This window comes from Camponotus vicinus, unplaced genomic scaffold (assembly GCF_025532165.1).
Source record: "Camponotus vicinus isolate PSW18456_S1 unplaced genomic scaffold, iyCamVici1.0 SCAF_8, whole genome shotgun sequence".
Taxonomy (NCBI): domain Eukaryota; kingdom Metazoa; phylum Arthropoda; class Insecta; order Hymenoptera; family Formicidae; genus Camponotus; species Camponotus vicinus.
In genome coordinates this window covers 15692267-15709449 of record NW_028141980.1, presented here as the reverse complement: position 1 = coordinate 15709449, position 17183 = coordinate 15692267, and the positions used below count along the sequence as shown (strand labels likewise).

Below are 17183 nucleotides of genomic sequence, written 5' to 3'. Positions count from 1 at the left end.
TTCTATATAATATTTATATAATATTTATAAAATATTTATATTTTATAAATATTATATAAATATTATATAAAAATATATTTATATAATATATATAAACTATTTTTATATAAAGTTATTTTTACATAGTGAATTTTTTTCAGTGATTTGACGGAGGAAAATTTCGAATATGTAAATAAACAGTTACTTTTCAACTTGACTTTTAACTTGAATCTATCTCGATAAAGGCTTAAGGCGTTAAGATTTATTCGCCTAGATAATTAGAAATCTTTACGACGAGAATAATGTCCTCCCGTTTCGAGTTTGCCAAGAGAAGACGCGCTCGAAAGGCGATCGTAAAACCCTCGTTAAAAGAGCACTCCGTCACCCTGGGATACCCTGTGTAACGCGAGATTTCTCGCAAAACGTCACTCACGATAAAGGCGTAATAAAGTTGCATATAACTGACCTTTGAGAAACGATGGTGGTTGTTGACGATGGCCGGCGTCGTCGTCTCGGAGCTAGTCGATGTCGCGGGGATGACGGTGGACAGTGGGCGAAATGTAAGGAAGGAGCGGGCGAGAGGGATGACGAGTGGAAGGAGGGTGGCTCGAGGGAGCGAAATCGGGAGGAGATGGCGAAGGGCGAGCGACGGCGACGAGTGCTCGAGATAACTACGCGAAAGATCCGCGGATAGCGATGACACATTGATGGGAGGCGACCCCGAAGGGGACGCGGAGAGGACGAAGTCGCGGATGCAGGAACCTGTAGGGGGATAGGGGATGAGTGGGTGAGGCTACAACAAAACAAAACACGATGAATGTCCCGATGTGCAAGCTGCAAGCAGAAAAAACGCCAGAGATCGATGGTTAGCTCTCTCCTCGTCACGTCGGTCGCGCGCGTTGAATTATCCAGATAAACGCATTCGGACGGACGTCTGCGCCGGATTTACGCCTCGAGCTAATCGTTAAATATTTCGTAATTGCTCACGCGAATCCGTGGAAGCTGCGAGAGCTTCCACGCGCCGCGAGGGATTTGTTTTGTTGTCAACGCGCGTTGGTCCATTGATAGTTTCGTTCATTTTTATTTCCGGCATAATTCACGCATTCGCGAATCAATATTCTGTATAACTGTAGAACATTTATAAATCCTTAAATGGGATAACGAAGATCGTAGAATAAATTGACAGCAATAATTCTAATTTACATGATCGAATTAAGTCTTCACAAAATTGCAGATATTGTAAATAGTCACTTAATAATGATTAGAAATTCGATTCGCTCTTTCAAGTAGAAAGATTCGTAAGGATGAAATTATTTTTCCAAGAAAAAAATAAGAATATAGATTTATTTCTTTATCGAAAGAGAAAAGAGAGAGAATTATTTTTCAATTTATCAAAAAGCTTCTATTATTCCAATTGATTCTAACGAGTTTTGCCGTATAACATCTTTTGAATTTGATTCGAAACTAATTGTTAAAAAAAATGAAATAATCTCCAATGAATTTATTGAAGTCATATATTGTAAAATATTTTTTATGATAAAATGACGTATCTAATCTTATAAGAAATATATCAATTTACCTTGAGAGTGCCGCTAGATGCGCTAGAAGCGGGCGAGCGTCACGTCCTCGGCGAACGAAGAAAACTTATCCATATCTTGAGTGCGAGCAAGAAAAGAAAATAGTCCTCCATTAAGTGTCTGGTGTGAAACAAATATCTCTTCTGTGGATCTTGAAATATATAACCGAGATATTAAACTCTCTCTTAGTTCTTTTTTCGCACATACGGTGTTATAATAGTCACATTTTTCTGCTTATGATAAAAAAAGCTTCACATTTTAAAAATATGTATCGTAATTTATCATAATATAAATGTCTATGATTTTATTATTAAAAGTCAATGCAATCTCTCGAAATACTTTCTTCAGATTAAATCGAAGACTAAAAAATCGCTGTATCGTAATTTATACGACTTCCATAGGGTCGAGTCGAAAAAATTCATACGCTTGCAAAAACACGAGCTTCTCGTCCTCGTACTACAGCGACTGTTGACCCCACGAGCTCTTCAAGGCTCTTCACCGACCCTGAAGAAGAAGAGAACGTGAGGGGAAATAGTTCTATTCCTGTCGTTGGCATGAATCATTCCGTTTGCACCTATTGCATCTAATGCGTATTAAGGGCTCTTATATAGCTATGCCGAAAGGTAGACGCTCTCGTTTACATGAGCTTCTAACAATAATTTCATAAGCGGATTATTTGTAATAACGCTGTAAATCTCTCTTTTCGTTCTGCTTTAAGATTATATTACTCGTCACACGATAATGACGTACATAAAAAAGAAAACATTAAACTATTTTTATGATTGCATATTTCTAGATAATAGATAATTCCATATGAATAAAAATATTTTTAAATAAGTATATATTTTAAGTACTAAAAAAATCTGTAGAGATCTTAATCTCACAGGAAAATTTTTTGATCATGCATAATTATATACATATACATACTCAAGTCATAAAATATGGAAAATAAAAGAGATACAGAAAATCTTGTTGGAGTTTAAACAAATAATCGACACTAACTCGCGCGGTAATATTGTTTGAGCAATGCTATTTGATCACTCGCATTCTCTGGCAGATTTATCGTATCAAGTCAATCTAGCTATGAGCAAAAGAGAGTCTATTCATTCTCGACGTTTGATTCGTTGAATGATCGCGCAGTAGCAAGGAATCCGATCAACTACTATTGTAGTTTCTGATTAAATGAACATTGCGGCGCGGAATTTCGCTGATACACCGCATTGTCCTGACGTGCCAATTACCGGTTACGTAGCAACGACGTACTGACGGCGAAATTTAACCGGACGAAATGGAGAATTCTCTACAGAACTTTAACATTCAATAAACTTGCGGATAATAGCACCGATACAGGTATTGTGCCGTTGGAGTCAGCTTGACCGCTATTAGCGTCGTTTCGCGAATTTGTGCAGTGTCCTGACTTTACCGCATTAGGATTCATGTGTTTAGTCTGAGAATGGGAGAATCGTGCCCAAGACTGCGTTTAGGTGTATTACCGTAAGGTAATAGAACGAATTACCCACGATAGTCCTTTCTTCAGTCGTAAGATAAAGTCGAAAAACTAGGAAGCTCTAGAAAGAGAATTTTCAACGCAAACTGAATTTATATATTTATATATGAAAAAACGTGAAATTATTTTTACTTTATTTTTAATAATAATAAATTAATTTTTATATCTTAATCAAATTATATTAATCGGCATTATATTCAGATTAACGAAAAAAATCATACATATATTTATATATAATCTGAATATAATATCGATCAATAAAATTTGATTAAAATATAAAAATTAATTAATCATTATTAAAAACAAAATAAAAGTAATTCCACGTGTTTTCGTTAAAGTTTTGAAGTCAAGAACTTTAGAAATAACTATTTTTTTAATTTCTACTTCGACATTTTTTTCTCGCGGTGCCTTCTTCTTCGATAAATAAAAGCAAAAGTATTTATTTGTTTCGTTTAAATATCATTCAATGTATCGTGAACGTCAGCGGCTTGAAATAAACGACGTGCCGTTGTCAGAAAATTTTCTATGCGAGACGTATCCGCAATATCGGCCCTATTCGCGACGCTCGAAGTTATCGATGACTTCGAAAACTTCGCCAAGTCTGTTGATTTCAGAAGACACACCGTACGCCCGAGGATTCCGCTCGAGAAATGTGCGCGCATCGGAGAAACATTTATTTCCCGGCTTGCGACGAAGTGCGCGTTACCTTCGAAACGCTCCCCTATGTAAATTACGCGGGCGCTTCTTTTTGTTTTATATTCTCTCTATCCCTCCTTCTCCTCCCCCCTCCCTCCCTTCCGCTGTTATCGGAAACCATTGAATTCATGATCGTTTCGCGGACGAGGGCAGGACGAGGGCGGAGGAGGGTACAAGCGCCCGCTCTCTCGAATGCATAAAAGAGGCAATCGCGCCGGGGCGCGATGTAAATTCATTACACATGTATGTCGAGCGTTCGTCCGAGTGCGTTTGTTTGTAAAATCTAATCAAATATTGTCCAACGCTTATTCGCGCCATTTTTATAAAAGTTCCATTGTCGAGGCCGGACAAAACGTAGCGATGCGGTCGTTTTCTTCTATAGTCAATACTCGTCTGCTTGCGCATAATCGATTGTTAGAATTAACGAGAAACGATTTTTCGAATATAAAATATTATTTTTTTATCTTCTACGATATTGCTTCTTTTTTTTACTCGTAACGAGGTTACTTCTTTATTTTTTACCAAAATAACGATATAATTATGATCATTTGTAGAGTCAATTCCGAAAATTAATGTTTGGCTTTTTTAAAAATGAGTAAGATTCTATTCTGATAAATTCATTTTTTTTTTAAACTCTTGAATATCTTTTCAGGATATAGACCGAAATATAATCGTATGTACCAGGTTTCCTTTAATTTCTACCGAGAAAATTTCACGATTAATTTTGCGAAATCAAAAATAACGAAATTTGGACTATCATAGATTGTGACGTCATTTATTTATTGGGGTCAGGTTGAGGCCGCCGTTACATTACGAAAATACGTCTAACCTGCAGCAATCGTGGGTTAATATGTTACCGTGTCGCATGTTCAAGCACGACAAACTACACGAGCTCAGGCCGAACGAGAGAGAAATTGCGGCAATTCCGGCGAAGGCGGAATCCTAAGCGCGTAGTAGGCTCATAGTAATTCTCTTCGTTGGCGGAAGGTAACGGCGGCTCGGCGCGATGGTGTACAACGCCAGATGCCGGCGAAACGTATCGGGCTGTAACCCCCGTCCGCCCGCGCCGGTAATACGTATCGGACTACATTTCACGGTTGATCGGGGCCCGGGCCGGCAACGCCATAGACTATTTCCCAAAGGATTCCCAGAGCGATATAATGGGCTTGCCAAGGTATAACGTAGCTGGCTACCTAACTCTCTATCGTATTACCAGGGCCGACTGAGCCCACTGCCTCCCCATTTTCCCCCTTCTCTCCCCCTCATCGCTCGACCGAAGCTCGACCGACCGTGGTGGCCTCGGCCGGGTCCTCACGGGGTGAATTCGTCAACTGGCGCGTCTCCCTGACCGCCTTCGAAAACGACGAGAGATGTGTTTGCGCGGTCGATGCTCGATTCGAAAATTGCGCTTCCTTGCCACGTACTCGCCCTTTACGAGCGTGCCTCTCCTCGCAACGATTTCGCCTTGGCTCTTCCTTCACGATACCATCCTCCAGGTGCGCGCCTCACCCTTCTCTCTTTCTCGCCGGGAGAAACCTTATCTATACCTACTTACCTACCTATCTACCTATCTACCTACCTACCTACCTACCCGGTTGCTTCTATCTTGCAGAATCTATGAAAAGGCTCCTTCAGGTGGGGCAAAATTGAAAAGTAGAGCTGCAAATCTCGTTTAGATCGCTTCGAACGATTTGAGTTGGTGAGAGCGTGCTCTCTCTCTTTTTCTCTCTCTACGATTTTCCGTGTTCCTTTTTGCTCTGCCGGAAATCTATAGAGTTTGATTTGATCCGAGAAAAGATCACGCGCGAGATAGTGAAACGCGAATGCCTGCCTTTGCTACGAAAAACTGGGTTATTAATTATCGTCTGGTAGCCATCTTCTTTTCTTTTTTCCTCCTCTTTTTAAAAATGTGCTTCTCCAATGTGTACCCTGGGCAGAGCGTATGGAGACTACGGATGTCACGGGAAGCATTGTGAGAGCGCACGAGAGTCGCGTATCGAGGATCTTTTGTTGGTGTTACATAAAGAGGGCGGAAAGGAGTGAGGAAGGCCATTGTCTCGCTAGTCGCGCTACCAAGAGAACGGAAGCACTTCCGCGCGTGTCCGTATTTCAGACATTTTTTAATACCACGAATGACTTGTGCTGCGCCGAGCGCTATTAACTTTCTCTATTAACTTCGCCCCAGATTATTTCTAAATGTTCGAAAAAGATACTCGGACGCGCTTTCACACTTTTTATTCGTTTTATATAATATTAATTTTACATAATATTTTATATTAATTTTTTATATAATAAATAGTATTATTTTAATGTATATTATTTAATTTCTTGGATGCTATTTTAACGATATATAAACACGAGAAGTTATTATTTCTTTTTGATTGCGTAATAAGAAATATAATAATATGAATTATCCAGAAAAAATGTTTCTATATATTTTTATTTGTCTGAAGTATCAATCATGAGTTGTCTGAAGTATCACCATGAGTTGTGCTTAGTTCTATTTTATCTGATCTGCTTCCTCTGTTTTATACTTGCGTGTCATTTGAGAATTAATCAATAAAATCAATAATTTCAGCTCTATTTTTTGGTACCTTCAAATGACGATTGTACCTAGACACGGCAAGTTTTTAACCCGAGAGGAAAAATAACGCGCTACAAATTCACGACTCGACAATCTTGCTAGCTGAATGCGACGCGAACGTTTGTTCCAGATGGTCGTGTGATCATCGTTCAGATGATCCCTCCGAGATGTCTTATTGCCGGCCATTCGGCCGGTTTGACGTTTTAAAAGCGGCCATTACGACGCGCGATACAATGACAATACCAGGGTGACTATTCGCAGTCTGTCTCTCGCTTAGGGTGGATATCCGTTCTACTGAATGTCCTGGCGGTCGTTATAGTTTAATACGTCGGGCGCCACCGTAATGCGAATTCATTGCCGAGTGAAAGCAGCGCGGTTGGTCAGCCGTTCGTGTAAACATCATATAACCCAGTCCAGCCCAGCCGACGAGAAATCTCGCAACGTGTGTTATATAAACGTACATACATGTTCATTTCGTCTTCTTGTCGACGGTTCACCCTTCGATCCACTCAACCCGTAGACACACGCTCTTATTTCACCTTGGTTGCCTTTAATGAAGACTATAAAACATGCTCTATTCAATTTCAGCCAGTATCGCGCTGCATCTTCTGGGCGAGATGTCATTATCATATTAGATCGACGTAAGATGTCCGCATAGGATGGTTACATCACGGATCGAATAGACGATCCGTCTATAGCATTAGCTCAGTGATTGCCGAGCGTGACGTCGCGTTATCCGTGTAATCATTCGCGTGTAACGCTCGCGCGAGATAGATGCGATTTAATCCAGCAGGCGCGCATCCCGCGGTCCATTGAAGCTTGATCAAACTCACACGTGTCCGAATTTCCCACGCGTTTTCGCACGAAGAGCGATAAATTAAAAATACGAAAATACTGAATGATGTATACGTCATGTTATCGAATAACGATTAACTTGGAGATGATGATCTGTTCAAAAGAGCAGTCTCGGAGATTAAGAGTTGTTTGATTATTTCGTTTGGCTTAATATCTCTTTCGTTATTTCATATTCTGTTATATTTATTTAATTTATTAGTGTATTAATTATTCACTATTTTAATTATGCTCGTTAATGATACTTCCACTTCATTATCGAGAAATTCGAGTGTTTCTTGGCTAGATATGTCAGATAATTCCAGCACGATCTGGGGATGTTCACATTGTGTAGCCATACGAAATAATATCTATCTCTGTCCTGAAATAATCCCCCCCCTCTCTCTCTCTCTCCCTCTCTTGAGGAATAATATCAATATCCAAATAGAATGGATATTCAATCTCGCGAAATGCTAGGTTAAACCTAGATTCATTAGGATAAAGTTACGGCGAATTATGATTACAGTGGTGAAGATGACGTTAAAACGATAAAATGCGTCCGTAAAATTTATCGAGAATGGCAAGAAAACTGTTTTGAGTGATAGTATAATCGCTTGGAAAATGTTATTGTCTCTCATCTTTTTTTATAGCTCATGAAAAGATACAAGTGTGAATTATATTTTGAAAATCGCAAAGAAAAGCCAAAGAATTTTTTATTCTTCTCTTTTTCCTCATATCCATTTTAAAGGAATTTGTACCCGAAAATACAAAGCACGTATGGCCTATGATGTTATGAAAGTCTATCGAAGCTCGCGCTAAACTAGAAATAGGGCTTTGCGAAACAGCTGATATAGATTTAATAGCCTAAGCTTCATGCGAGTTGCATTCGTATTGCTATTACTGCGTAAGGGGAGATTTGTGGTTTATGTATATAACTCTCCTATATTATGTATAACTTCCGCGATTAGTACTGTTCGCGAATGTATTAAACTGTTAGCGAATATTTGCCATATACATTATCGAGACACAACATCAACTGTGCTGTTATGGTGTAACATGCAGTAATATTTCCCACATTTGTCTTAAAATCTTTAGCGTATTTCACGAAAGATTTTTTCTCGTGTTTTTTTCTTTTTTTATGTCACGTATACATGTAATGACGTAATCGTTTTGAATTTTTCAGCCAAAGATAAATATCCAGTCATTTTTTTTCTTTCCATTTTTTCGTATCTTTGTAAATAAATTTATCATGTACAGATTTTTCTTAAACTTGTTAATATTTTTTCAAACTTGTGCTAGTCATCGCAGAACTTTATTTTGGTCATATAAAAAAATGCTTTAGTCAAAAATTCAAAAGAAGCAAACTATATCAGGACCTTTCACACTTGCATGGATTTACATCTTGAAAAAAAAATATATATACGTATAAACATTTGAAAATAACGAAATTTTCACAGCCTCTCGGTATCCAGTTACGCTTCGTTTGACGATTAAAATTGGTTAAACGACGGATATCGTTAACTCCGCCGCCGTCGAGCGATATTTCTCCCTTCATACATTTTAATTTGGTGACCTTCCATCATACACACGTGCGCACCCGCTTTAATTCATTCCTTTTGTTCCGTGACCGGATCCATCATCACTCTCCCTCCGTCGTCGCTGTCCATATTCGGGCCATGCGGCCGGCGGTTGTGCATTGTTGTACGTACCAACCCTTTGACGGTTTTGCTAAGTGAAGTGCATCAGGCGAGCAATTTGCCGGAATACGCGCGCAACGCTGCGCTGTATGATGAATGTACCGTCGGATAAATATTTATTCGGGATGTTTTCGCGCACAGAGCGGCCCAGCATTTTTCAATTGGATAGGAATTACGCTCGTTCGGTTAATACGCCGACTCGTTCCCATCATTTCCTCAGTGGCGTTGCTCCAGTTTGCTAATTTTCACTGTTTGTTATTTCTCTCTTTTTTCGGTTTTTTCAATCTGTTATGTTTTATTCCCCCAATTGTATAGACAGATATTATTATGTTCTTTTGGTACGTCAAATGCCATGGGAATCATTTACAAAATATTCGACTTGAAATTTGTCATCACTCAAGATCCTATCGGTTTTAATATTTTGCAATGACTTTTACGGACGCCTAATATGTTTACATAATTTTATTCAATTCGATTTATGTGTAAAGTATTTAAAAAAGCGTGAAAATAAAACATTGTATGTAAATTGCGGTATAGCTGCTATTTAATTTGTAACTTTTAATTTATTCAACTGTGTAATTTGCGCATTTATATAGAAAATAACGTATGCACGTAGAACGTAAATTTTCCGCGCGTTCGTAAAAGTCAGTAAATGTGTGTGAGAGCTGTGTCATTGCTCGCATAATCGTGGACCGATGTTATACCATCCGCGTCATTTACGAGCAGCCTCGCCTCTCGCCGGCTGGTGACGTAATGTAAAATGAACCGAGATTTACATCACGCATTTGGCGCGTTTTACGCGTTTATACCGGGCTCGATTGCCCAATCGTGGTCGGCGCTTCATACTTCGTATCGGAATGCTCTGTGAATTTGCTCTGCGTCGTCGGCTTTGCGTCATTTAATTTTCGTGTAGCGTGATTATCCACCGAACAGACACTTCGCGCATCATTCCTCGTATGTTTGCCGAATTTCCGCTACAAACCGTTTCTCGTGACGAGCGATAAAGCCGAATTATAGAGACGTCATAAAAATTTCTCATATGCGAAATGTAAAATACTTTTTTTTTAGAATTATATCATAGTTTGGAGTTCATGAAAATATAAAATATATATAAAATTAAATAAAAATTAATTTGAGTAAAATGTAAAATTTAATTATATTTTATTTTTAATAATAATTAATTTTTATATTTTAATCAAATTATATATTAATCGGCATTATATTCAAATTAAGGAAAAATTCACATATATATATTCTTTTAATCTACAGTTTAGAAAATGATAATGTATCTCTATCAAAAATTGGAAAAACTATTTCAAATTCCTCTAATATATATCTCTCTCATAGTTGAAACAACTTGTGCTTTTGTGATGCATTATTGATTTAACATCAAAGATTGAATTATATTAGTTTGCATAATATAATCATTAATAGTTTTGATTTATTTATCATTGCGTACAGAGATGTAGATGAATCTGTAGATGTTCTCTATCATTAGATAATATTAAACTATAACTGCGACTAAAATAATTTCGTAAACTAGGGTACCAAAGTTTATTGGATTACATTAGCGATATATTCAGCTAACAATAGCTGCTGTTCATTTTCTGATTATTTCTTGGTCAAGTGGGAATGCGCGTGTCTCTGTTATTAGTTAATTTCGTAAATAATGGCAACGTTGACTATAATAGTTTCGCAAACTGGAGCACCACGATTTATCGAATCAGATGCGCCAACAATATTAGTAAATATATTCGGTATTTACGAATATATCTCATTTAAAGATGTGAATGGGACTGTTATACGTCATTAATCCATACAATTGTATAAATAGTGGCAACATTGACTTAAAATAGTCCCATGAGCGTAAAAACTTCACTGGGCACCAACGACACCTTTGAATATTTTTCTCCCATAGATGCAAATTCGTGTTCTTAGTCAGTCAATCATCTCGATAGAATTTCGTGAGATAATGACAACATCGAGCGGAATAATCTGACGAATCGCGCGACGAGCGCTTGAGCGCCACTGCGTAATCGCATTGTAACGCTCTCTTGCACCGGCTGATTCTCGCCGCCCCGGGTCAGACCGAGCGGATGACAAAATGCAAAACGGACGAAGATTTGCATCCGAACTGGCTTTGCTTTACGCGCTGCCGGGTGCGTCCGTCGGCGGTGTGGGCGGACGGGGGAGTCGGCGGGGGTTGGGGGGGGGGGCGATGCGGGACCGGCGTGTACGCTGGTTCGATTATGCGAACGTCCGTATCGTTACGGATGATGTGCGGCGCGGCATAATTTCACGGCCCGCACGTTAATGCTCCAAGTTGTCGCAACGTTGAAGGTAACCGGGCTCCGATAACTTTGTCGGAGGGTAATGGCACGAGATGTAGCGTTGCATTGCGCAGAATTTCCTCCCCGGTTTTTGTCCGAGATGTAACAACAGCGGTCGTGACGTATTAAAAATGACGAATGTTGACTGATGGAACTGTCGACGGAAGTAGAGGCTCATTCGTGACGTTTAGCTGTTGCAGATTAATTAATTAATTCGACGAGTGTTTGATAAAACTATTCATGTCCGCACGTATATTTCTCAATCTCGCATTTTGTTGAAGAACAAGCGAGATTTATATGTCACTATCATTAATTTATGAGTTTTCGAGAGTGCGTTTTGGATGAAACGTCAGTTAAGATATCAGTTGGAGGGAACTATATAACGTTTACGTAAACGTTCCTTTTATGCAAATCTTGGGTATTATTCCGTCCACGCGATACAACGCGGGACATCTCCTGGGGTAACTTCCGGCAACTTCGAGCATTACGCGATATCCGTCCGTTGTTTTATCGAAAGTTCGTCGCGTCAGCGATTCGTGAGGGGAAGTTACAATCGGTTCGAAAGAAGGAAACATATCCCATTGCGTCTTTCCTTTCCCAAAAGTCAAACAACAGTCGAATCGCGGTGCGATCGAGGGCAAAACTTTTCGAGAGACGATAAATCGATATTCGTTCCTTCTCGAGACGCGACAGGCAGTATTCATCCGCGATGTTCCCCGTGTTCCCTATTAGACACTTCGATTTCTCCTCGCGAAAACTTTTCTGTGCATCTTTTGAAAACCGACGGAATTTGCGCGAACGCGAGAAGGATGATTTTCTCTCTCTTTCTTTCTTTCTTGTCTATTTTTCTTTCTCCTTACTCCAACTTTTCGCTGTTTGCGCCGCGCAAAGGACGATTCGTTTCCGGTGGTTATTTACCTTTAATAATAGCAGGAGAAATCGAATACCGATTTTGAATATCCACCCGTGCTCTTCCCTCATCGCCAAGATAAGATCGTCTATGTACGAAATTGAATTTCCAATTCAATTCTTTCTACAGCACGCGATATCGCGCGCGGTGTATTTTTTTTTTTCATACGAGACGTTCCGCATATTTTTTACGCGTAGATTTTTTACGAAGGATATTTTCTGTCTAAAAGATGGATCTTTTATTAACAGAAATGTTGTATACCGAGGTACCAGTAATTTTTGAGTAATTTATGTTGTTTAATTATTGATAGACTGATCTGTGATCGTCAAAGCGACGAGATGAACTTGCGTGTTCAGTGAGGTTCATTAAGTTTGTTGCAAGAAATTTATTTATGTATTCACGATGAAGCTTTGCCAAATTGTTTCGTCGTATCGAGCGATCTTTTCGCTATTAATGTACAGCGTCAGGTGCGACAAAACAGAATCAAAAAGCTGTTCGCGTGTTTTCCTGCGATGTCCTAAAAAGCATCGCGGACACACATCACTCTCATGTCATCTCTCACATCTCCTGCTGAGCGATTGTTTTGCCATCAACAAGATTTTCTTGAGAATAGGAGAACCGATGTAAATGTATCCTGTAACTGGATTTTTTAATAATGTAAAAAAAACAGTATCTTTTAGATACAGAATTTTGTTCCCTCCGAGCTCAGTCAGAAAATCACACTTGTATGATTTTTCCTAAAATTGCTTGTATTATATCGCATAAAACTGTTTCATAACTAGAGCTGACAATATTATTAAAATAATAGGATAATAAAAAATCAGATATAAATCCGTCCAAGCGAATTATGAACAATAATGCTTCGATTCAAAATAAAGCTTTAAATGTGGTTTAATGGTTGTTAAACAAAGATATTTGTAATTTTTTTTATAACACGTTGCATTGCATTTTTTAATATTTATATTATTTGCTTTGTAATGTGTGTGTAAATATTTTTTTTCCTCGGGAAATTATTGACTTATTGTGTTATTCATTTATTGTATATGTAAATGTCAACTACCTCACTTGACCTAACTAGTTTTGTGGCACTCTCTTTTTTCGTATCTTTCTCATTATCTCTCGCCAAGATCGCGACATTATCTCGACAAATGTGCTTTATGGATATAATTATTTACATGTTTTTAATTTTTAACGATCCGTCTTGCGCTTGCGCGAGCGGAATTACAGATAGAAACTCGGATCCGATGCAATCTCTATGGGTGGTATCGCATGCGTTGTTACGTGTGGCGTGTAACGCTTTCATTAGACGAGTTATTATCTGCACCGGATATATTGCGAAGCACCACGTTGAATAGTCTTTGTCATGTAGTTTTCATTGTGGAGAGGCTTTCATCGATTTAAAAAATTCTGGTGAACCCGAATAGTAAACGTGGCCGTTCAAGTTGAGCGACGTATGAAAAATGTATGGAAAACGTGTCGCGATTGCTTTGATTACAAATCACTTATGATTTGAATGTGAGAACTTTGGCGCGACGAAAATAATTTTGAATTTTTCATGCAATCACGCGCTCGTGTGACGTGAAATTTATAAAATACGGGACGAATAAACACGATCCTCCCTTTAATATTAGGTCAGGAATGTTTTTTTACCTCGTTTTTTATGAAATACGGGGAGAAATATGTAAACGCGGTGAAACGAAGCTCGCTTAATGTTTTAATCCGATCATCGTCCGCGCTTTAGCATAGCGATGTGATTATTAAATTTACATGTATCATACACACGCAGCTTGCACACGTTTTTTTTTGCACAAAGTAAGCTGCAAAAAAAAGCATTTATATGTTTTTAAATTGGAGAAAATTTATCTCCCTCCAATTAACTCTCGGATTAATCGTCGAGTTAAAAAAATTAGCGATATTCAGAATTCCGTCCTTGTATCATATAGTTCCTATTTAAATCTCACAAATTTCACCGATCCCTGGAGTCGCTGGAGAGATGTCGGGAAATTATAATATCTCTCAGAGTCTCTCTGGTTGTGCCGTGAAATTCGAAAATCAAAAAGTTCGAGGACTCTAAAATTAAACAAAGTATGACGAGAAAGGGAAGTACGCCATTAAGGTGATGAGAAAGTTTAAGAGTCTAGACCAGCCGTTTGTTGGCACCGGTTCTTGGCATCCTCGTCTATCGTTCTCGGTGAACGCTTGACGTGTCGATCGAGACAAATCATCCAGCGATTTGTTACTCGGACCTGCATCAAGTACCTAATTTGACAGCGAATACGACGGAAGATCGTACAATGGAACCGATAGAGACGACAGGTGATTATGTGATTAATGCGACGAGTCTTAATGAATGAGAGACATGTCGTTGATATGTTGCTGCGTATGAAACTGTTTTTGCCTGGAATCATTTCGACGCTAATTAAGGCGTAATGAAGATCGTCGGGGCGGACGAAATCGTCTCACGAAATCCGAAGCACGCACTTTCTTCTTTCACCCTCTTCCTGTGCAAAAGTGCCACCCTCCTCTTCCACCCTTCATCGTCCGTTTCTTGAGTAGACTCGAGAAAGATGGATGATCGTAGAATGAGACTCAAGCCTACACGCGATGAGGAACACGTACATGTATATACTGGGTGTTCGCGAAAAAGAAAAACTCATTCCTTGAGAGATTTATTGAATTTTGTTCTCTTTATAGAATTTTATTTCATTTTTTTTTAATAAAAATTTAATTCGAATTTTAATTAGAGGATTGTTTAATATTAAAAATTAAAATTCTAATCAATTAAGCCTTAAAAGTCAAACAAAGTAAGAAAGTCTGCTTTTCTACTCAATTTGAAGAAAATTTATGAACCTAATAAAAAAGATCTAATTTACAGAATATTATCACTCTTCTTTTTATTGCAATAAAATATTAAACGCGTTCTCTAATTTTTAAAAATAATTATAAAAAAATTAAATCTATATTTCAGCAATAGATTCTCATTCTTATCTAGTTTGAATTTTTTAGAGACTTTATATATGGAGATACATTCTACGTTGCGTGCTACTTATTGTTAGCTTGTTAAATAAATCAAAGTACAATACATAGAGATCTTTGTTTAAAGACGAAGCTATTTTTGAGGAAGTTGTGGTATCTTTAACGCGTAGTTGATTGCTTCTACGATGAGGGTGGAAAGTGTCAAAAGGAATCTCGAAGTAAAGATCTACTTTGATTGCGGAATGCGAGGGGTTTACCTCATTGAGACAAATGATTCATTTCGAGATATTCCGTTAACTTAGCTAGTAGTTTAGATAATAATCCACATACACACACACACACACACACACACACACACACACACACACACACACATATTCTGGAAATAAATTAAGAGAACGAAGAATGTATGGATTATATTTTATGCTACCAGTTTCTATGACGTCAATTTGAGACGTGATTGCTTAATTATAATTAAAAAGAGTATATGATAAAATTAAGCACAAATTTCGTAATTTTCTGCCGTTAATGCATTATTACCATGCGACAGTACATATACCATTTGTGCTCCCTTAAATTAAATTTTCTACGTTCTCCGCTTGCGTTTTCTCGTATATCTGTTAAGCAGTTGCTTAGCGCGATCTAATTGCTTAAAGCGTAATGAATAATAAATTATACGCCAAAGGGGCGAATAAAATGAAGTTCCTGGTAAAGTTTGCGCGAATTATTTGAATATTTATGTTTAAGTATTATATTATGATTTTCGCAGAGCTGTAATTTCTCTTTCCTGTACAAAATTTGAAAATTGCTATCACTTCATCATTTAATTGTAAAGTTGACTTAAATTGGAAGAATATGTATCAAAAAAAAAAAAAAATGATAATGTTCGATAAAAAGTTACTTTTCTGAATACACTATCTATTGTTTTATGTCGTAATATGTTTAAAATAAACATTTATTTAAAATAATAGAAAGAAAAATATATTCTATATCCTTTGTTTACTCGTAAATGTTTTCATTTATATCATGATATTCTGAGGTAGTCTTTTATAATTTTCTCGATTGCACATTGCTTTTTTAAAGAAAATATAATAAATTTTCTAAGGAATAAAACGCTTAATTTTTTTATACCAAGAGATTTCAATTATGCATATATTATACATTGACATATTTATTATATATCTTGCGACCTCTTCGTTCTCGTTAACTCTGGAAACGAGTAAATGCACTCGTGTTTCGATATGTGTCCGGTGTTTTTTTTTGTCCCTTAATGGGCGATTCGCTGACCAACGGATACCGTTAAATTTCGATTATCGACAAAGGGAACGGTGGAAGGGGGGGACGCAGCTAACACGGTATGTTCGTGTATGTATCGCAATGGACGACAGAGCCAACGAGGACTAGCAATCAATTCTCTTTTGCCGAATTAGTCGAACAATAAAACTCCCTCCAATCTTCCCCTCTTCACCACCCTTTCCCACCCCTCTTCGCTTCCCCCACCCCTCTCTCGTGCTCTTCAGTCCCGTGTCGCGTCGCAGACACACATAGCAAGGTAGCAAGGGACACGGGGGTGAGCTCGAACATTGAAAATTCTCTGTGATTCGACGAAATTGATTAGTCCAACGCGACGTCCTCGCGTATTTATGCAGGCCGTCTAGTCGTTTCCGTTCGTGATTTCAGTATGCATACGAGCCGGGCTAATGCGCGTACAAACGCGGACCAGATTATTCGCTCGTGACGATTAACAATACCGGACGGGCTCGCCCCTTCGGGGCCGACGAGCCCGAAGAGTCGCTGACGCCGCCCGGCATTCATCGTTCCCTCCGATTCCAGATTGATGGAATGTCATTGATGGAATGTCGTATGACGCGACCCGGATATCGATTGCGTGTGCGAAATGCGTAAAATTTCGTACTCTATGCTACGAGGTGGATTAACGTCATTTATAATCTAAGATGGAATATTGGACACAATTGTCGATAAATCATGTTAAAATAAAATTCTGCTTCTTCTCTCCGCGACATTGACTATTTTTATTATTGTAAGGTAAAAAATTATTATATTTCCGATTATGTTAAGCGTATGATTTTGTGTAT

General features: G+C 38.3%; 2 protein-coding genes across 3 annotated transcripts in view; one reads left to right on the top strand and one right to left on the bottom strand.

Moving 5' to 3' along the window:
* Nucleotides 1-17183, bottom strand: part of Vn (membrane-bound neuregulin protein vein) — a 325672-nt gene that overhangs the window by 11254 nt on the left and 297235 nt on the right. The window contains exons 8-9 of the mRNA XM_083107515.1: nt 1559-1633; nt 446-813 (exon numbers count right to left, since the gene is read on the bottom strand). Of these exons, the coding sequence (XP_082963641.1) occupies nt 1581-1633 (53 nt within the window). The 3' untranslated portion in view covers nt 446-813; nt 1559-1580. The remainder of the gene's footprint in view (nt 1-445; nt 814-1558; nt 1634-17183) is intronic.
* Nucleotides 1-17183, top strand: part of Mad2 (mitotic arrest deficient 2) — a 75614-nt gene that overhangs the window by 12701 nt on the left and 45730 nt on the right. The window lies entirely within an intron of this gene.